This window comes from Dermacentor albipictus, chromosome 1, assembly GCF_038994185.2.
Source record: "Dermacentor albipictus isolate Rhodes 1998 colony chromosome 1, USDA_Dalb.pri_finalv2, whole genome shotgun sequence".
NCBI lineage: Eukaryota > Metazoa > Arthropoda > Arachnida > Ixodida > Ixodidae > Dermacentor > Dermacentor albipictus.
Window position 1 is genome coordinate 378,002,491 of NC_091821.1, and position 22,422 is coordinate 378,024,912.

Here is a 22,422-nt window from a genome sequence, read left to right on the forward strand (position 1 = left end):
TAGGGCTAAATACCCTCTAAATAAATAACTTCCAGATCGCGACATGTTGTTTCTTTTTCTGGGGGAAAACAACCCGACGCCTTGCACTAAATTCTATCGACAAATATTTTGCATTTCTCGAGTTTGTATTCGGATTTGCGCCGTCCTGCTATGTTGCTCCGAAACGATAGGTCGAGCATTTAAAGCTGAAAAGAAGCTCCCTAAAGGAGATTCCAAACCCAATTTTCAATCATTTGAAGAAATAGTCGACTTTCGTTTCAACCACACAAAATGTGCATCAGGTGACACGCGTAAGGTACCTGGAATCACAAATAATTAAACAGTGCCCATTCGTACAATCACTAGTGACCTCTCGTTGCTCCTGTTGCGCAGCTGATGGCAAAATTCACCTTGATCACATGTGCATTTTACATGTGTAGTAACGGAGCTTATAGTCTGCGCATACAGTCGCAATTGAGAAAGAAAATCCTGAGAATAATAAAAAAAGAGGCGCACTTTCGCCTGGAAGGCGAACCATCGATTGCGATAGCAAATTAGTGGACAGCTATACGAAGTAAGGATAGTAGTTTTATCGGCCGTGTCAACTTGTAAACATTCACTTGCTAACTAAATTAACAGTACGGTGTCAGCGCGCACAGAAAACATGAACATATCATACGCGATGACCGCGAAAAATCGCTGGCAGAATACTGGAGTGAGAGGAACCGTGGCAGCAGCAGCGAGCGAATGGACCTTCGTGCTGCGCCTCGCATCAACGCGAACTAAGCCGCAAAAACACAGCGCACAGCGGACTCTGTCCTCGTCGCAGATGGCTTTCAAGATACAGCGGCCCCGCAGGGCGCGTGCGCCCGCCCGGAGAAGAACGCGTCCCCCCCCCTTCCTACCCTCTCTGCGAAGCCTTGCGCGCGACGGAAGACGGCGCGCTTCGTCCCCGCTTTCCTCCCTTGCGTGCGCGAGATTGAGCCGCGATCGCTGGCTCACTCGCGCACGCTTTCACTAGCACATACAGCATACGGCCCGCAGCGACGGCAGACATACGTCTGGAGTGTCCGCAACTGTCGTAGCAATAAAATGATAACTCTATATTCGGCGAAAACTGTTTCCGGCAGGGATGCCCTTAATCAGCGTAGAAACACCTTTATACGAGGGCATGAAAGCTGCCTGTATGAGGACAATGTTTCTTTTATTTTTCGACAAGTTTAGAAGAACTCCCAAGATATTATTCTTTGCGTAATACTGCAGCAGATGATTGTGTGAGTGTATTACATCTTGTTTGTGCTTATCAGAAACCACTTTGCACTGCTGCACGTGAGAGAATCTCGTACCTAGAGATATTTCTATGGGACCGCCGAAACCGACGGCAAATATCTACAGGCGCAGCGTCGACCATCATAAACCAAACCACAAGCTACGCTTTATCATATAGTTTAGTAAATGTATTTCCTTAAGTCTACTTGGCAAGGTGTTTCCTTCCACGTATCAATATTATGTGGAATGGTCATTTTTAAGTTTCCGGGAATGTTTACAGATTGCGTGTTGCAGATAACATAATTCTAGTCCTTGAGCTGGATTATTCAGAGGGGCGTACATTACTGGCGCGAAAAATCGAAGCACATATTGAACTAAATGAAAATTGGCTAGTTACTTTCTTAATTGTATTACAGCACATATTGCAATTTACGATTTGTATATATAGCCGGTGAATTTGGAAGGTGCAGTTACTTGCAATGAATTTCCATAATGGCAACAGTTTGGAAAGCATCATTATCATCAGCCTATTTTTATGCCCACTGCAAGACAAAGGCCTCCTTCAGTGATCTCCAATTACCCCTGTCTTGCGCTAGATAATTCCAACTTGCGCCTGCAAATTTCCTAATTCTATCACCCAACATAATTGTCTGCCATCCTCGATTGCACTTGTCTTTCCTTGGCATCCATTCTGTAACTCTAATGGTCGACCGGTTAACTACCCTACGCCTTACATGGCCTTCCCAGTTCCATCTTTTTCTCTTAATCTCAACTGCACTATCGGCTATCCCCGTTTGCTTTCTGGTCCACACCGTTCTCTGTCTCCCTTTTAACGTTACGCCTTAACTTGCCCTCGAGCTTCTTTGTTTACCTCCAAGGTTCTGCCTCATATGTTAACAGCGGCGATGATTGTGCACCTTTCTTTTCAATGATAGTGGTAAGCTGCCAGCCAGGATTTCGCAATACCTGCCATATGCACTCCAACCCATTTTTATCCTTTTGTAAATTTCCTTCTCATGATTAGGGTCTACGAGTAATCGATCTAGACAAACGCACTCCTGCACAGAGCTGGAGGCTGGCTGGCCATCATGAATTCTTGTTCTTTTGCCAGACTATTGAACATTATCTTTCTCTTCTGCGTGTTAATCCTCAATCCTACTCTTACACTCTCTCGGTTAAGGTCTTCAATTATTTGTTGCAATTCATCCCCACTGTTCCACAACAGGACAATGTCATCTGCGCACCCACGTTTGTTGAGATATTCACCGTTGACCTCACTCCTAAGCCTTGCCAGTCTAACAGCTTGAATACTCCTTCTAAGTATGAAGTGAATTGCATTGGAGAGACTGTCTCTCCTTGCCTGACCCCTTTCTTGATAGGTAATGTTCTACTTTTGTTTCGCAAAAGGAAGGTAGCTGTGGAATTTTCGTAGATATTTCCGAAGATACTAAGGTATGCCTCCTGTACTCCTTGATTACGCAATTCCTCCATAACTTCTGGTATCTCTACAGAGTCAAATGCCTTTTCATAATCTATGAAAGCTATTAAAGAGGTTAATTTCGCTCCCCAGATTCCTCAATTAGCTGATTGATGACGTGGATGTAATGCACTGAAGCCAGCTGATCCCAGCGTAGTGCAAAATATAGAAGTGTTAGGTAAGGTAAAGGGCAGTGATAATAAGTTAGTGATGTCTATGATTGCTCTCAATTTGAACAGAAAAAGAGCAATAGTAATCAAGAAGAAACCGGCGAACCTAGACGCAGTAAAAGTAAAAGCAAAAGAATTCAGGCTGTTACTCTCAAACAAATATGCAGCTTTATAACAGGAAGATGAAGATAACATAGAGGTAAATTAATTAAACCGTAACTAGGTTGATTTCAGAAGCAGCAATCGAAGCGAGAGGTAAGGCACCAAGGCAACTTGCATAGGTAAGCTCTTCCAAGCAACAAAATACCTAATAGAGAAACGACAAAGCATAAAAGTGCCTAGCTCAAGATATCACATAGAATTCGCTGAGCTGTCAAAGTTGATAAACAAGACTAAAGTAGTCTATATTCGAAATGATGACGTGGGAAAGATTGAGGAAGCAATAAAATATGGCTACATAATGAATTCAGTGAGAAGAAAACGTGGCATAGGACAAGGCAATATGTATGCACTGGAAGATAAACAGGGTAACATCATGACCAATTGAGATGATATGGTAAAAGCAGCAGAAGGATTCTGTACTGACCTGTACGGTACCAAGTGCTAACACGCAACCTTCTTCGGAAGTAGTGATGAACAGGATACAAAGAATCCTTCTACAAGTAGCGATGAATTTGTAATGGCCTTTCAAAACATGTCCTGGTGAAAGCGGTAGGATAATATGGAACAATGGTCGATTTAATAAAAGATGGAGGAGGTATTATGCTTCAAAAGCTTGCAGCCCTTCATACGCAATGCCTCATGACTACGAAGTGTACGAGAGACCTGGAAAATGTCAGCATTATAGTAATTCATAAAAAGTGAGACGTTAAAAAACTAAACAACTATAGGAACATTAGCTTGTTGCAGTATTGTATAAATATTTACCATGAAAATTCTCTATAGAATCAGTGCAACACTTGACTTCAGTCAACCAAGAAAGCAGTTTGGAGATGCGCCATCAAATTTGTCCTAATAAGGCATTGCTGTTCCGCTTACTTTTTTAATAGAGTGCTCTTTTATGCGTTGAAGCTCATGTGGAATGCCCATGTGTTTCATCCCACACGTTGGAAAATAATATCTGGAAACTGGTTTCACCCTGGTGATCCATTTCAAATGAGTACGCTTTGCAAACTCACTGGCTATCACTCGTAAATTGCAATACGCGCCATTAATTAATCAGAAAGTTAATTCGTGTTTGTTAATTAGTTTAATATGTGCTTCCATATCTCGCGCTTGTAATGCCCGCTTAATCGAATAATCTAGCTCAAAGACAAGAATTATGCTGTCTGCCACAGGCGATCTTTGAAAATTCCGGAAAACTTAAAAATCCTCACCACGTCATTGTGTGTAGCTAAGAATTGTGTATTACAAAGGATCAGAAACTGCCACATGCCAGCCATATCGTCAGGCACTTTCCCTCTATTCCCGCTATTAACTTCAGGCATGCCACGGTGCACCTATCCGCATGTATTCTTCACAACAGAAGAACCGCCGCTTTTGCCACTTCTCTCTGATTCCCTCATTCATACTGCACTTCCCAGTTACGTTTAACTTCTTTGACCTCAGTGCCGGTACACGTCCACATCTTGAGGCATCGCTGTTGGTATCGATGGCATCTTGGAGCCAGTGCCCCTGCTGGTTCAATTGATGAAAAAGTCAGTCTCAGAGCAGAGCAACACTCACTTTTGCTTTGAACCCTCGTTTAAATATGAAGGGCGCAGACATCAATCCGGGTGTTCAAAAGCAGCTCAGAAGTATTTTTTTATCAAATTTGTAATTGTGTTTTATCGATATGATGTCGACATGATGACTGCATTATGGTGATCATTACCGGTACATTACTGTAGCTACGACGATGGTTGCAGGGACAGCGACGGCAGCATCACAAAAAGCAGCTGCCTGGAAAGTGCCTATTACAGGTAGCGCTGTAAAAAAAAGTAAAAAACGTGCACTATGGTTTCGCTTAATAGGCCATGTACAGCCTTCGTTTCAAGTGCACCGGACCGGTGCCGTAAAATATAACACGCTTACGACAAGAGAGCAGGGATACCTATAATGGAAAAAATTATTGCTTCAGCGATACCGTCTGCGCGTGCACACGTGTTTCAGTCATGGTGAACGAAAACAATGCTTTCTCCTCGATGCACGAGTTGTTTTTACTGAGGCAGCGGCTAACAGCTTGAAACTGGGTTTGGTGTGTGTGTGTCCGTTCTGTAAGGTCGTTGAGCCGCCGCCTCATCCTCAGTCACACACGACCAACAAAACCAAACTTTGCCCGCTGTCACCACTGGGAATTCAAACTCATGCCACCCTGCATGAGTTTCGCTTACCATTGCTACTGTCGCAGTAGAACGAATTCAGGTCTGCAGGAACCGCCGAATTACGTTGATTTTTCGTGTTGTTCCACTGTCTCTACAATCATGTGAAGCGACATTTATTGCTTCACGCGATGTGCGAAGGTTATGATACGCACTTCTAGTACTCGACTCGTCTAGCTGTTAATTAACGTATTATGGGGTCTTATGTGACGAAACCATGATTTAGGCACGCCGCAGTGGGGAACTCCGAAAATTTGGACCAGCTGAGCTTCTTTAACGTGAACCTAATTCTAAGTACAAGGGCGTTTTCGCATTTCGCCCCCATCGAAATGCGGCCGCCGTTGCCGGGATTCGATCCCGCGACGTCGTGCTTAGCAGCCCAACGCCATAGCCACTAAGCAACAACGGCTGGTTCTCGGTGTTAATCGTATCAACATTGTTTTGTTACAGGACTACATGTTTTTCGAACGAGCGTACGCGAGGAAAGAAGACCGGGTACCTGGCATGGCAGGGTAATCCATACGATCGCAATAAAAATGCTCAAGTCACTTCCCAGCTATGCTTATGACTGGCTGGGACGCGCACTTTACGGTTGCGTCGCGTGTGCGCATAAGTGTATTTCCTTTGCTTATATACCTGTATATTCGTACATTTGCAAACACATGGATATCCTGGATCACCCGCTCTGGCTTTTATAACTACTTAAGGACTAAAGTATAAAATATATTCCGTAACTAAACTAGAACTTCTTAAAAATCTCCTGTTGAGATTCCAGCAATGCCAGGCAAAAAAAAAACAATGCCAGTACGTTGTTTTTTTCTTTTTTTTACTTATCTAGCAGGCCTGCGAATATAAGAGTAGATCATGCCATTGTTATGTCGGCAAAGTACTAATATTTAATTTTATGCTGAGCTTATTCTGCGTGGCAATCCAAGCGAATAAAAGAAACTATCTTGCTGAAAATTTAGGTTCACCAAGACGAATAAAGTTTGTGTGCAGACAATGTATTCTTTTAACATACTTTTCGCGTTTGTTCATTTCATTCTAGTACAGGCACTGTCGATATATAAAGACAAAGTGTCGGCATGCTTCCTTTTTTTTAATGTGTGGTGTTCAGCAATATCTTCCCAGGTATTAATTGAGACAACCACAGTTTTGAAAGCAATATATACTGCAATTAATTTGCCATCAGGGTCAATTCGCTACACAAAAGGCAGTGCAATTGATTTAGGAAGGTTATGGTAGAGGAATTAGAAACAATGGTAGCGCAGTCTAGACTTGCATGCAGATGTGCGTTGTCCATAAAGTGCGAAATGGAAATAGTACGAATATGTCGCGGAGAACATGGCTGGAACGAACGATAATTACAAAAATGGAGCACGAAATGCGCCGCATTTAAAACGCTATTTCATCGCACATCTTAAGTTCTCGCACTTCTTTTGTGCTGTTCATGAACAAAACCATTCAAGCACAAATGCGTTCTTTGATGCTCAGTGGGTCTCTTCTGTAGTGAAATACGCTATTATAAGGTGGATTGGATCTAAATTTTTCTTTCGTGGACCTGCGTTGAGCTTTCCGATTTTCGGAGAACTAGTAATTTCGTTACCCTTTTTCAAGTCGAAGCGCAAGACTAGTTGCTGTACTGTACCTCTCACTACTGCTGCTGCAGCTTGTCTTGTGAGATTTGACCTCGTAAAAAACACGAAAGCAAGGTAAGAAATAAAGATATGTTAACATCTAGAAAGCGATTTACTATCCTTTGTGCGAGAGGAAAATGGGCGGCTTCCCTGAGTGCTGCGTCATTTACCACGTGAGTAGTGTAACGTCCAGTCAAGGAACTTATGAGGCCATTTCTGCCGTAGGAATTGTGAGCTAGTGCAATGTTCACGTATATGACTTAAGGCTTTTGAACAGCCTTTCCGATGAATCATTGCCGGGTTGGACCTAGTTCAAGCATATCGTTAGCGTTATTGCTGCTGCGATGTATGTAGCTGTCACATGGCGATGTCATATAACTTCGACTGCGCGTCACGCTTTAACCAACTGTCCATCGTATCCTTTATTTAGTTTGAATCTCTGAAAGCTTTTTAGATAGCATGCTCAAAGAAACGACCACAACAGACTCTGTCGGCAACTAGCGCGTACAGAGGAGCTCGATGATGCAACTGTGGAGCCTTGCAGTTAGTGGTGCATATGTCGCCGAAGCACTTCTGTCCGATTAAGCATTAATGTCCAATTGAACGCCGCTCGCGGAATAGCGAGTGCGTTGAGACGCTTGGCGCGTTTCGATTTGGTCTTGACGAGGCGCAGTTATAACGCAGGCGTGACCTTGTGCGGACAAGCAACACGCAGATAGTGCAGTCTTCCGAGAGCGAGGATGACGTGGCGTCGCGGCGATGCCCTCTCCACTCGCGCTACATCTGGCATGCTAACGTGGCAGCAGGTGTTCCTTCTCGCCCGATCTGGTCCGTCAAGGCGTGCTCGTGACGTGGCGTCGCAGCCAATGCAACTTTAGGTGTCGTTTCACTGCTACGGACTACAGACGCCAGCTTTTTATGCGAAGCATATTACGAGAGCTCAACCCAGCTCCTCAGGCGCGGCGGTGTCGCCTTGAATACCACGTGACACCGTGACGTCACGACAGAGGAGAAGTGGCTTTGGCTCAACTCTTGCAAGATGGGCTGGGTGGGAATCGAACCAGGGTCTCCGGAGTGTGAGACGGAGACGCTACCACTGAGCCACGAGTACGATGCTTCAAAGCGGTACAAAAGCGCCTCTAGTGAATGCGGTGTTGCCTTAGAAACGAGCTGTTTCTAAGGCTCAGGCGTGCGTCGCTTGCTCAGGCGCACATTTCGTTGCCGCGCCGAACGCTGCGTTGCTCGACGCTCACCGCGTCCAATGCGGGGCGTCCAAGGCGAAGCAGAGTAACGCATGAGTTGTTTCTTCGTCTAGCCGAACCAAATATAGCCAAGCAACAGCAGTTCACCAAGCTAAACAGTGGTTCAACAACTAAAATAAAGGCTAGTATGCTTCGCATCCTGGGCTTAACCTTACCTAAGCCACAGCCATTTTTTTCGCTTAGCGGATCATTTGACGCTTTCGCATCAGTAATGTGAGAATCAGTACATTATAATTAGGACAGATAGACTAGACATATTCATTTTATAAAATTGAAGCCTATGGTTTTTTTCACAGATGCTTCGAAGTGGAATCATGCTCCAAGAAGACGAAGTAAAAGAAAGGCTAAAGAATTGTGAATTTTTTTGGCTGCTAGTTAAAAAAATGGCTGTGGCTTAGGTAAGGTTAAGCCCAGGATGCGAAGTATACTAGCCTTAATTTTAGTTGTTGAACCACTGTTTAGCCTGGTGAACTGCTGTTGCTTGGCTATATTTGGTTCGGCTAGACGAAGAAACAACTCATGCATTACTGCTTCGCCTTCAAGAGTGGAACGCGACAGCGTTCCCGTCGACCCGCCAAGGGGTGTAAGACAATGGGCTACAGGGCAGCGACTACGCGCCCCGCATTGGACGCGGTGAGCGTCGAGCAAAGCAGCGTTCGGCGCGGCAACGAAATGTGCGCCTGAGCAAGAGACGCACGCCTTAGAAACAGCTCGTTTCTAAGGCAACACCGCATTCACTAGAGGCGCTTTTGTACCGCTTTGAAGCATCGTACTCGTGGCTCAGTGGTAGCGTCTCCGTCCCACACTCCGGAGACCCTGGTTCGATTCCCATCCAGCCCGTCTTGCAAGAGTTGAGCCAAAGCCACTTCTCCTCTGTCGTGACGTCATGGTGTCACGTGGTTTCAAGGCGACACCGCCGCGCCTGAGGAGCTGGGTTGAGCTCTCGTAATATGCTTCGCATAAAAAGAAGAGCAGAAATAGACAAGCTGCTTAGCGCATAAAACTCTATTCTGGAAGCATTGTAGCCGCCGATCAAAAATTCAGACTCGGCAGGTGTCGCCTACAAGTCAAAATAAACGGAAATCCAAGATAACAGACTTGTCAGAAATTAGGTGACCCAATTATTCTTCAAGTGGCAATAAGGACAATGAAAAAAGAAAAGAAGGTTGCAAACGAGTTGCTACACACACATATTCTTGCATGGGACCGGATCAGTTTATACTTCGACCACCGTCGCACTGCATACATATAGATGAACGTACGGTTAATGCATGCACCAAATTTTCATCCTCTGTCAACTTGAACAGGAGCCAGCCACCACCAGCCATATGATAGCGGGTTTCTTCGCAACAGTCATATTACTGCACTTAATTCCCTCGTTTCACTGCAGCCAGTGTTGGCGCAAACATCGAGGGTAGAATTGGCGCTGTTCGAAGCTGCTTGATTCTGAGCGACAAAATTCGTAACAGCCGCAAAAGAAGTCGTCCGTGACTGCTTCACTTTTGAACACGTAAAGGAATAAGATGGACGCTCGGCACATGTTCAGCAAGCTTTACTTTCTTTACAAGTATGTGTTGCAAAAAAAAAATCAGATTCTGCTTTACTTCGAAAAAAAAGGGATTTATAGGTTGAATCTGTACTTCCGTGTATATGGAGATGCGAAGATTTAGATTCCTACTAACGAAAGGTTTTTATCATGTTCAAATTCTAAACCAACCAACTAAGAGCCTGCTAGTCCGTTAAATCGGCACTTCCGTTTAATCAATTTCCGTTTATCGAGAGCCTACTGCATTATCTTACGCCTTTCGTAACTGCTATTAATGAGGGCAGTCGTGCCCATTTTCCGGCGTTTTGTACCCGTCGCAAGGTTACAAACACTACTGCCAGCGCTTCGAAGGAGTGGCTTCTCCTATAGCAGGCTAATATTGAGGACAGAGCACGCTTTACAAAAAAATATCGCGACTTCGCTTCTTTTTAATATCACATTAATATTTCTCATCCTTCATTCAACAGTTGTCCTGCAGAACCACTTGCATCTTTAAAACTACTTCGCCCATAACTATTCTTAGTGCAAATTATACATGATACCACGTCGTGTCATATTTGCAGTCGCTGTGGTACACCGGCACTGTGTCTGTGTCGCTAGAGGAGTAGCTACTCACAATCAAAAATTGCAGCGCGAAACAACTCATGGCGGATCGCAGCACTCGAGAACACCATAACAAGAGCCCCCATACGCCTTCCTACCTTCACACGCCCTCCTATTTTACACCCATCTCATAACCGTACGCCAACGCCGAGAGCATGGGATCAGTTCGCCTGACCACCAGCAAAAACGCCAGCTTAACTGTCACGTTGCCCTTCATTTCATATCTTCACTTACCTTCATCATTCCCCCCATTCGCTTACGCTGTGCACCAACATGCACACCGAAGGTCCATGGATATCTCTTTATTATGCACAGCTCGCTCCGGTAAAGTTAGAAGGCTGTCTGGCTCACGGTTCTTCACTGCAATAGCTGTAAATATCAGGCTGCACTGGTGCAGTGAGAAAGACCATACTCCGTTCTATAGCAAGGTCGAGATATAGGCAATTTGGTAAGGTTCCGTGATAAAGTGAAGCGTAGTGCGTAACAGCGAGAGCAGAGAAGTAGAATGGGCTGCACAAGCACTTTTCGTTTCATACATAGCGTGCAGCGCTGTGGAAGCTACGCAAGAAGCTTGGTGATCAAAATGTATCGCTCTGCACTTTTCGTGGTCAAGTCTCGTGGTCACACCTGCGCACCCGTAACCGCGCAGGCTCACGCGCGAGCTTGCGGGTGAACCTGCCGCGACCTGCGTGCTAATGAGAAACCTGAACACAAAAACAACGAAATGCAAAATGATCTAAAACAACGTATTAACAGCCGTATAACACAGTTTGCTCGTTTTTAAGGATTGAAACTTTTATTTTTCATATATTACTGGGACTAAATAAAGAGCAGTCTCACATGATTACTGGGAGGGGAGGGGTGAATGGCGGTGCATCCATCCTTTAGAGATGATTGGCGACTTTAATGTAATTTACAATCGATACTAGTTCGTAGATAAGTGTTAATGTTTTTACAATGCTCATTATGAAAAACGACAAATACCTAGTGATCTAAGCTGGCATCAAGGAGCTTCACTGATGATCACATACCTAGTGTTACATACCCAGTGGCCCAAGTCGGTCCAACGGCTGGTTTTGAACCCGGTTTTCTCAGCACTGCAGCCTTGTGTTCTACTCAAATAAAGATGGACTACCTAGTCACTCAAGTTGGTGGGAAAGAGGTTAGGCGCGGACATAGATACATATATACATATATACATACCGTAAAGCGGGTGAAATTCTCATGGAATCCCAACCGCATTAAAAATTCCAAGCTATTTCTTGTTGCAAACGCAGCTATACTGCAAAAAGTCTCGCTAACATACTAACTTAACGCTAAGTGTTAAGCGAAGTATAGGGCCCCTTCTTGAGAGTTCTCGTGGCTCTTTCGCAGTGATATCGCAGGTATTTTACCAACACATAGTAGATCTCTTGCATTATATCACCGAAACCTTACAGCCTGAAGACTAATGCAATGACCGCGAGAAACATCATCGCATTTAAAGCCCTGATGTCGCGTGGAGCGGCTGCAAGACAAACCTAAAGCTTCTAATGGTGTGCTCATAAACGGCTAGACAGTCTTGCGTGAGGCTAACCTTAACGGTACCGCCTAATTGATGGGTGGCACATTGAGTACTGCAGCATTTTGCTTTTCACGGAAAAAGTTCTTGTTTCTGCGAAAACGCTTCACGTCAATAGTGCATGGTCACGGGAGAGCAACTCATCAATGGTTGCAAAGACGACGTTGGACTCGTGCTTGAGACTGTAGAATAAAGCGTTCGCCAACTCGCACAATCGGCTAGACATTTTAACTGCCGTTGTCCGGCACTCCTCTGTCAGCAAGTCCAGAATCAATTACTTGTGCTGGGAACACTCCAAATAATCAAAGGTGGTTACATCATCTAGGTTCGCGGCGGTTCTTTTGCTTGGCGCTGTGGTCAAATTTCTCGTTTGTGGCATGGAATCGAGGTGTTTCGTCAAAGCCGACGTGGTCCTTGCTGTCCATTGCCTTATTTTGAGCGGTCTCAAGGATTTCAGCGACAAAACCACGGAAATCATTGCGCTGCGCGTGCGAACGTGTGGCATGCCTAGCAAGCCGCATCAGCCTTTTCTGGAGAAAAAGAGCCTTTCAAGCAAGCCAGAGGTTAAAAAGGGAAGTGTTTGTGCGTAGCGAGCATCTTGAAGGTGCAAGCACTCGTTCACAGCGTTGCTTCACTGCTACACGTACGGTACTTGACTGTTTTAGACCTTCATAGGCAACTCCGCAGTGTGGCTCGTATTACATAAGATAAAAAGAAAGTAAGGTTCTACTTGCTCAGAATAAAGAGCAAAGTGTTTCGAACAAACCACCATACCGTCAGCCACCTTTTTCCCAATGCGCAAGTTTCTTATCCCCATCGCTCTCCGTTGCGCGTCGTCTATTACTTTCGGGGAACGATGAAATGATGAATTTGTCTTTCCACCGCGATGACACACCATAGTGGTACACAGCAAAATTATTTCGGCATACTTTTTTTATTTTTTGGTCTTGTGCACGGCGGCATCACGATGGTTAAAGAACTACGAGGCAACGTTGTGGTGCATGCTGTAATGTTGAGAACCTGAGGCTGAACCTAGATCGGCTAGTTGTCGGCACGGCCGTTAGGGGGCGAGCATTTAGTTGGAGTCGCGAATAGATAGCCACGCACACACACGCGCATACTCATTTGCTTTATTCTCATTACGTGTCATCGCAGTTATCGCAGTTTTTGCGCGGTGTTTCGAGCACAAGAAATTTTAACGATAATTTTCAACTCTAAAGAATAGGTGAGGCTCGCTGAGCTCGCACGCGCATCTTCTGAAATACTACATATTTTCATTACGAATGTCGTGGTAATGCTTTGAACAGCCTGAATGCTTGCACAGAGCAGAAATGATCATACTCGCCGATCTGCCCTGTCTGGGACACTCCGCCCAAACTGGCATTGTGATTGTGGCAGAGTCTTCGATATCTTGCTGCCGGTAACAAATACACAAAACGTAATGTTAACAATGCCGAGGTTGGCGTAGAATGTGCACTGTGAGCACAAACAGAAATGTAAGACAGACGTTGCAGTGCGCCAGGTGTCCTTTGCAGAGAGTAATGATGATATTTGTGCGTATAATTCGCAGTGCTTTAATGACGCCACCTACTGCAACATTTACTATCTCGGGGGACTAGGCAGGATATTACGATAAATGAGTGAAGGCGACGTTTTTGAAAAGACAAATCACACAGATGTCGAAAAGCCTATTCATTTCTCTCGGCCTAAGTCGGAAATAAATAAAATAGCGTGCTGCGTCGTGAATTCGGCGTCCGACACGAAGGGCGAATGCTCCAACTCGAGAACCTTCCCTTTCCCGCTAACATGTCGTCTCGAAGAACATGAAGTCCTGAAACAAATTATACATCATACGTTATAATATTTATACTCTACGAGTGAACGAAACGTCAAGCAACAAAAATACGTATAATTAACATTATACGAGAAAATCAAGAATGGAAACTCTAAAATTATATTTCGCTGAAAGCATGCCAAGTCCAATGCAAATCACTAATAATGCATGACACAGGGCTCTTACTTTTTAGCTCAGGTCTGCGCGATGCAGGATTGTAAGAGATGACTGGAATATTGGTGGTGCAAAAAATAATGATAATAATAATAAAATATACGGAACAGGAAAACATGAAATGAAGCGAACTTTCTGTTACGAGATCCGACCCGGAAACACAAAAATCATCTCATTCACCACCCATCTCTGAATCTCATCCCACCCTGCCGCCCACCTCGCTTATTCTTATCACGCTCATACATACTATGAGCATGGTGCATGCCAGTAGCGCTGCCTTCACGTGCACGTCCAAGTCGAGAGGAAAGGTGAGGTTGAAGCGGTCCGCATCTAAGTAGAAATTTCTCGATAATCCCGTCTCTCTCGTGATCATGCCGATCAGGATGCCACCTAGCGTCCGCACCTGGTTAGAGACAGAAAAATCGCGTTTGCATCTTCAACAACGTTGCACTATCCTCAGTAGAAATATTGCCCATATCATGCCGAGCGGTGTGCAATACTTCTGCACGCGTGCGCCTTCTAAAAAATGCTGCGGCGCAGCCTGTTTCTTTCCAGGTACTCGCACGAACTCGAGGACATTTCGTCCGCCGTGCGGAGCCAGCACTTCGCTGTGAAAAGTGTTTATCACTGCGCGTGATAAACACTTCGCGCAGTGTTTATCACGCGTGACTAACGGTTAGAAGTACATCATGCCAGATAAGCGCGAACAATGTGGGGTGTCGTGTGAACACGCATGCGCAAGAACTGTCAAGAATTTTCGGGGCGACATTAGCGGCTGTAGTCTGCCTAAAAAAAGAAGAGAGATCTCGAGTACGGGTCAGAAGCCACATAGGAAGCCTTAGAGGTCAAGGCGCGCCAGTACGACCCCATAAGTAACTCTGCATCCAAATAGCGTTTTCTCTCCTCTGATGTTTTCGCGAAGTTTCGCAGCCACATTAACGCCTTACAGCTGATAAAACGACCCCGCTGTTGATTGCGCCACGCACTACGCTTGCCACGAGCAGAGCACTTGCCTCGAACTTGGCCTCCAAGCAGTAGAAGAAAGTCTGCGTGCAGAACGGGCCCGAGACGGAGATCATGGGATTGCACTGGCGGTCGTAGACCGTGTACGAGGGGAAAAAGGGCGACCAGTCCTGGTAGAGGTACGCTATGGTGACCGTGGGCGGTGCCTGCACCTCGATGTACTGCGAAGCACCACGAGAGCAGCGAGTCACTTTTTTTTTTCCGCAAAGTATTTTTATTGCACGACATTTTACTTACAAGTATGTCGTGGACATACTTGTAGTATACTTTACCATACTTTAATATACTTGCAATATAATTTTGTAACATACTTTAAGGTCACTTTAAAGGAACTGCTTCTTGGCCTTGCTGGCATTTGCTGAAAGACATATTTACCGCCTAAACGACACACGCACAAGACGGAAGACACAGTGGCAACACAAAGGAAGCACATATTGACTGTCTGCGGCGTAATCATTGTGCGTTTCCTTTTTCACGACGAACATGTCTTTAGCTTGCTTCAGTTGAGTATTTCTCCCGGATTATTTCGCTCACGTGCCACGTATAGCGCTTCTCACACTAAACGAAAATGCATTTGAGTGTGTGCGGAGAAATCTACAATGTTACAGAGGGCCCAGCAAAACTAGATCCACGGTTCCCTTATGAGCACGCCAGGCGTCAGACGACGACGCCAGAGGCGCTGAGATGCCTTAAGGGCGGCGTTTCCTGGCGTCTTCTAACGCGTATGTCGTTTTGCAGCTTAAGCAACAACAATGGTTTTGCAAAATGTGGCATACGAAGCTGGAAGGCTGAATTCCTAAGTTCATAAAAGCATTTGAGACGCTGCGGCAGCTCGAAAGGAAGAGGATCGGAAAAGAAAAATAGCTGCGAGAAAACACAAATCCGAAGATGGCGGGGCAGCTAGTAAATAAGCGGAATCGGAGGTTCACAAGTGTTGCTCCCAGTAAGTGGATTAAGGAAATCAAGAATTCACTGGAATGTGCCTTCCAGCATTTTTGTTCTCGTTATAGTTTCTTTTTTATAGAAGCTTTCTTTTTTCACCTATTCTTCCTGGTTTCCTCTCTGTCAGTCAGTCTTTCGTGGTGTAAACTAAGAAATTCTTGGGACCATGAATTGGTAATTATGCTCATGCCGGAGATAGCGTAGTGAAAATCGACCCCCTTGCATGATATGCGCTCTCACAAGGGTTTTAATGTGGCTTGAAAGCCGGGCCGATCCTTCAGGTAGTGTATTCCTGATAGTCCTGGTAATGCTACCATATTACAGACCCTCAAATATAGCTTGAGAGCCTATAGTTGCTTTGTTTCTCCTGCGGGTTTTGCGCCTCTCGCCGAATATACGTCGCGAGTGGGGAAAAAAATCGTAGGTGGGTGGCTGGCTCTCCCACACAGCTGTGGCCAGGGAATGGAGAACACCAAGAACATTTACAGCGCTAAGACGATCTCGCCCGATAGAGTCAGCGTGAGGTCTCTCCGTTCACGCGTGTTGCATAAGCTGTGTGGTGGAATTGATTGACTCATCACGCTTTCGCCGAAGTTATCGAACCGTCTAACATGCATCGCTGTGTCTCACTTTTATTTTTTTTTTGTACATACACTTCTGCTCACAATGTTTCCACTTAAGCCCTCGCAAAACGTCGGACTAGCCTCCAAGTTATCGCTGCACCCACGTCGCATGCCACGAGGGCAATTGAGCGTGTGTTGAAAGCGTGGAAATAAAGCACAATTGCACGCATCGCGTGTGTCTGTTGGCTAACCATTCAATCAAAACGTTTTGAGAAAGTTTCGCTCAGCGTAGATTCTAACAAGTGCACTGAATCTGCCGCAGTTATTTTACTTTATCTTTTTTATTCTTTATTTTTTTAATGTTGCACCTTAGCCATAAGCGATTTCTGAAAGCATAAAATCCGCGCAATCTTCTCGGGCTATGCGCGTCGACTCCCAGTGAAGCGTCCCGTAAGAACGTTACGGCCTAAAAACCTTATGGCTCGTCCAATATTTTCGTGCGCTAGCCATTACAAGAACATTTGTTCAATTTTATTGTCATCCAGCAAAAACTTTCTTACAGTTCGCCTCACGGCGTCTATAGCACGTCATAGGTTTCTCTGCCTCTTTAAGCTTAAGTTTACTACGCAACTACTTTCTATACACAGCTGAGGTTCATTTGCCGCATCCGATAATTTTTGCACGTTCATTCCAGGAACACAGCCTTGTAACCATGGTCAGCGCGTCATCGTGTGCTGTTGGTATGCTGGACTGTGCCCGAGCTTCTTGAAAGCGTTCGAGTAAACTTAACTGAATTTCTTCACTGGACGCAGCATGCAATAAATCAGTCTACCGCCACATTTATTGCCTGTCATTGCGTCTCTAAGCTTCTGCTTAAGCTGTAAGTCGAGTTTCGTTGGCCTTTTCTAACAGAATACACGAGGGAATCGGCGTCAGATGCCCCTGGTCCCCTGCGTATAGATCACTCTGCGCAGATTACTCGCCTGTAGGCAGCAGAAGCAGCAGCAGAAGTCGCTCCTCAGCGGTCGAACGAAACGCATGACCTCGACGTTTCGGTAGTCCATCACTCTCATCTCAAAGCAGCGCCGCGTGCAACACAACCATCGCTTGCAGCAACCACTGTCTGTAATTAAAACCAGTTAAAACCTGTTTACGACGTGATTTGGGACGCTCAGGCTTTGCGGAAGCAATACAAAGTAACAGGGTATAGTCCCCGTAGCGTTACGTGGAGTGTTGAATAACTGGTTTGATCTGTGCTAAATCAAGAGGAAACAAACCTGATCGTCCAACTGCATTGTAATGGTTCGTACTCTTCGAAAACAATCATGATTTTGAATGAACCCAAGGGCCGGCATTTATTTGCGAACCAGGCGGTTTCGTGGCGACTCTATACTGTTCGCGTTGAAATACGTAATGCTGAAGTCGACTTGATCGACTCAAGGAAAACCAACATGCACCGGTTCATTCTGGCATTCGCAGAAAAAAACGACCAGCAGTGCAATTAATCGTGAAGCTCTCAGTATTTTTCTTTGACGCTGCTTCTGTTTTCATAACAGGGCGCTCGGTGTGTCCCCCTTCACTGTGTTCTTGACAAATGTGCGCGCTAAATAATATACTATGAGAGTTTTCAACTTTTTTTTCTCATAACATTTTCCTTTCACTCGCCTTCGAACCATCTTAATCACCAACGCCAACAAAGCACTGAACGTTTCTACGCAGTTCAAATAAAATAATGATTATCACGGTTGTTATGTTGATTATTGTGGGATACAACCCACTTTCGAAAATATATAAATTGCACGTCGTTTTGTAACGCCATAGGGAACATGCGGATCAAGAAAACTTTTCGTGAATGTCATATATATACTTTTTCTCATTATTTCTAAACGAACATAATCCCTCAAATATTATCCTTTAAAATGTTCTTAACCGTATTTGCATTATTTCAATGCTTTTTCGTTAATTGGTAAATGTCAGAGCTGGAGGAAAACCACGCATTTCATCTTATTTATTTATTTATTTATTTATTTATTTATTTATTTATTTATTTTACATTCTTGAGCTTACTTTCTTTTTGCTTTACTTTTACTGGGTTCGGCTACATCAAACTACTCGATATATCGAATTTGGTTCCGAGGTCTGATCGGTCTTTGTCCGCAGGTGAAGGTGCCGAACACATGGATTTTAAACCTCTATCTTCCTTGAGCCAGAACATAAGCAAACGTTTTTTTTTTTTTTAAGATCTGTAGTTAGATCTGACTTTGCCTTGAAACACTTTTTAAACTCGGTTTCATGCTCATTTGACACAAATAAACAATAGTAATAATGCCACTCCTGCAAAAATTATTACCTTGCCTTATATAAGAACGTAGCGATGTTTTTTTGCTCACCTTCGGTAAAGAGGTACACGAATTGTCCCAGCACGTTCTTAGCAACGTACTTATTGCATTTCTCGTAGCCGGTGAAATCTAGATAGATAGGAGACATCGCAGCGAATAAAGGGGTTACGTGTTTCCGTACGACGAAGCGAAACAGTCATAAAAATTTTACTAACTTTGGAAGACGTCGCTTTGTTGTTGAATTACTAGCTGGTCGACGGTTGTTAAGTATTCAAGACCAGGTGGACATATTGAAGGAGCCGAGGGAGTTAGAGGTTGTTCAGCTGGAATAAACATATGTGAACGCGCATTTAGTTTTCGAGCTACAGCATTGCTCGGAGTCTCTCCGTGTCATAGGTCTGCTCGACGAATTAGCCGTGTCGTGTACGAGGTCTGTCCCAAAAGCTCAAGCCGCGAGTCATCAAAAAAAAAAAGAAGAGTGGGAGAAGGTAAAGCGGCGCCGCTGTCTCGCTCACTTCACTCGAGGTTGACCTCGAGGACGAGCCGGACTGCTGTATGACAAGGCATAAATTTATGCACTTTTCGTGCAACCCACTTTAAGTCTTTGTCGAAATGAAGATCGATGAACAGGGGCGGAACAACGGTTGACTATCATATTTCTTGTGAAAATGAGCGAGAATGGTGCGGAAATCAATCAAATATTGCAAATAGCATATCAGAAGAATTACTGAAGAAAAGAACAGTGTTCAAGTGAGTCCAGCGTTTTCGGGAAGGCCATGAAGACCACAAAAGCGATGCAAGGTCAGAACGCCCTTCCAACATGATGAAAACATTGATCGCGCTCCGTGATCGCCGAATGACTCTTAAAATGGTAGGAGAAGCACACGGTTAGAGAAAGTCTCCGTTCCCCGGATTTCGACGGAAAATCTTGGAAATGCAAGAAGTTCGCGCCAAGATGCTGCCGAAACTGCTCACTCCCGAGCAAATGTGGCGACGAAAAGAATGTTGCATTGATTGTAAAACTTCAAATGCAGTGATGAATTCTCGCATAGGGTCGTCAAACTTGAATTTACGAACAGTACATTGATCTGAAGTCGCACAGCAAGGAGTGGGAAAAGAAAAATAAGTCAAGGCGATGAAAGCGAAGAACAACGCAGCAAAAAAAAAAAGACAAACAGTGATGTCGATCGTGTTTTTTGACTGTCATGAAATTATGTACGACGAATTCGGAGCTGAAGGCAGAACTGTCAGGGCAGCCGTCTACATGGAGGTTCTGAAGCGTCTGAAAGATCACGTGTGCTGCGTGGGACCACATTTGTCGAAATAGCGGCGCTGGATTCGTCAAAACGATAATACCTGTGCACGCTGCATTGATAGTGCGTGAGTTTTGGCATGCAACTCCATCACCGTACTGGAACACTTTTCCTACTCTCCAGATTTAGCCCCCCGTGACCTTTTTGTATGAGCTCCAGGGGCGGCATTTCGGAGATGTCACGACAATTAAAAAGAAGAAAAAAACGACATCGCTGCTGAAGCGCTTAACAGGACTTCCGGGGCTGCTTACAGTAATAGACACAGAAATGGGTCCAGTTTATTGTGTCCAGTAGGGCGTACTTTGATATATCTGAAAGTTTGTGAAATGAATTCCTTTAACATCAAGCACGAATTTCTGGGACAGGCCTCGTATGTCGGATGCGAAGTCGTCCGCATTCAGTGCGTTTATCTGCAAGCCTGCCCAATTCCGCGAACTCTTGGTAGAAATTTTGGCCAGGATTAAAGCGCGGTTATTGCAGTCTACAGTGGATGCACTCACGCCGAGTGACGTTACGTGTCAAATGCGTCGGTAATGCGTTCCACGTTGTTAGAGCGCTATGCACGACAAACGCGACTATGTCTTTGATCCAACGAATGTTATCTCCCGTACTCACTGATGACTACCGACATGGTGGCGTCAAGACTGTCGGCTTGGCCTTGCCGCTCCCAGTTTCTCTGGCGTGGTTCGGTATCCTCTCAACCAACTCAGGTCCGGCGGCCAGTGCAAAATCATGCTGTTGCTTGCGACCTTGTCGTCTTCGTCGTCTCAAGGCACAGCCGTGTCCTAATTGGTCGGTCACGCGCTTTCCTAGCTGACGATGATGATAAGTACTTTAGCGAATCATTTTGAACCATGGTCGCTCGGCGAGTCCCTCAGAGGTCAGGCCCTCGATGGTGGCGTTCTTCAGTGCAGCGTTTACAGTCGGCTACAAAAGTTTACAGAACAGGGCATTTGCGAGAAAGCTGAATTCCCGCGAAGCGTGTGAATCGAGCTTCGAAGGTTATACAATAGGGTAGCATAAAATTCTAAGTTTCAATGCGTAACAGCCTTTGCGACCTATACAGCGACACACTAAATTAGAAGCGCCATGACTTGACACAAGAGAAATTCCCATTCGCCACGAAATCAGTGTCCCGTAAACTTTTGTGGCCGACTGCACATTTGTCGCCGTAGGCTGCTGCTCCAGTCAGCCGCTCGGCAGTCGGTGTGGTAAGCGTAGGTGTAGTCTGCAAGGAGCACAGGAGAGCGGGTATTTGTGGAGTGTTGGTGTAGACGCCAAGTCTGGTTGTTTCTGATAAAAAAATATCAGCCGAAGGTCAAGTTTCAACTAACTACGCCGAGAGGGTAGCCCCTTCTAACAACATATACACTTATGACACTTAGTCGGAACATTGGTGGTGCATTAAGGAAGTGTTCTGGTCGGGGAATGGCGATGAAGTGACACGACAGGTGCAAATCGTTTTGCACCCTCCCGGCAAAGGGAAAATTAGGACGAGGGTAGTGCCGGGCAGAGGCTATGACGTCGTGTGCTGCACTTGGCTCGCTGGGCTGTAGCCAATCAGAGCAGACTGCACGTCGTCTTTTACATCAGCAGGCAAAAAGCGCCCGACTTCGAACTTAAACGCCAATGTTCGAGTTTCGTTTCACGAACAAATTTATACAAACTGCTGCTAAATACATCGCGAATGCGCAGTGCACGAAGGCAACTTCTCAATGCGTATAATACGGCGCGGCGTCTGAAACAGCCCGCACCATCCGCGAGTAAAATAATTTTCTTGGAAGATTAGCTCACCGTCCTATGAGACAGATGGTCACGCAAGCACTTTGCTACCCTCTTTGCAGAGAATATTCGCTATCGCCGCTGTATATCAGGCAAAACGGCGACACGCGCTTGCAACGCCAGCTAGCCTGCTTCTTTGTCTATGCTGCCTACACTAGGTAGGCGGAGCTACACTTTTCTACACCAAGCAAAAAAGAATGGCGACTTCCTACACTAGCTACACTCGTGTAGCCAGTGCAGTTTAAAAAATAGCCCTATTGACTTGAAGAAGCGCCAAATTTAAACCATAAAGCGATTTGTTTTATTTTTCTGCTTGCTGCGCTGTGCTGCTTATACGAAGGACTAAAAGAGACAGACACGCATGTGCGCGTTTGCAGACACTCATTGCGCACGTGTGTGTCTGTCTCTTTTAGTCATTCGTATAAGAAGTATAGCGCAGCAAGCAGAACAATGCCGTACCAACTAACCCCTGTCGAAGCTTTATTGGACTTGTCATAGTTGGCGTTGGAACGGTTATTGCAGAGCGAGTGTCATTCAGTCTGCTTGCACACGCAGCGTTTTGAGAGGCAGCAGGGAGGGCGAGGGGTG

At 45.2% G+C, this 22,422-nt stretch overlaps 2 protein-coding genes across 8 annotated transcripts in view; one reads left to right on the forward strand and one right to left on the reverse strand.

The window, feature by feature from the left end:
* LOC135900247 (phospholipid scramblase 2-like) overlaps nucleotides 1-17,234 on the forward strand; it is a 365,712-nt gene extending 348,478 nt beyond the window's left edge. For all 7 annotated transcript variants that reach the window (XM_070531923.1, XM_070531927.1, XM_070531925.1 and 4 more), the window contains one exon: nucleotides 17,095-17,234. In XM_070531923.1, coding sequence (XP_070388024.1) covers nucleotides 17,095-17,169 — 75 coding nt within the window. In that variant the 3' untranslated portion in view covers nucleotides 17,170-17,234. The remainder of the gene's footprint in view (nucleotides 1-17,094) is intronic.
* LOC135900250 (phospholipid scramblase 1-like) lies at nucleotides 13,544-20,835 on the reverse strand. The gene is made up of 7 exons (XM_065429676.2): nucleotides 20,668-20,835; nucleotides 18,955-19,062; nucleotides 18,791-18,868; nucleotides 17,384-17,523; nucleotides 14,886-15,056; nucleotides 14,120-14,275; nucleotides 13,544-13,695 (listed from the first exon to the last, which is right to left on the reverse strand). Exons 1-7 carry the CDS (start codon nucleotides 20,681-20,683, stop codon nucleotides 13,666-13,668), a joined length of 699 nt encoding a protein of 232 aa, XP_065285748.1. The 5' UTR covers nucleotides 20,684-20,835; the 3' UTR covers nucleotides 13,544-13,665.
* Nucleotides 20,836-22,422: the final 1,587 nt, after the last annotated feature.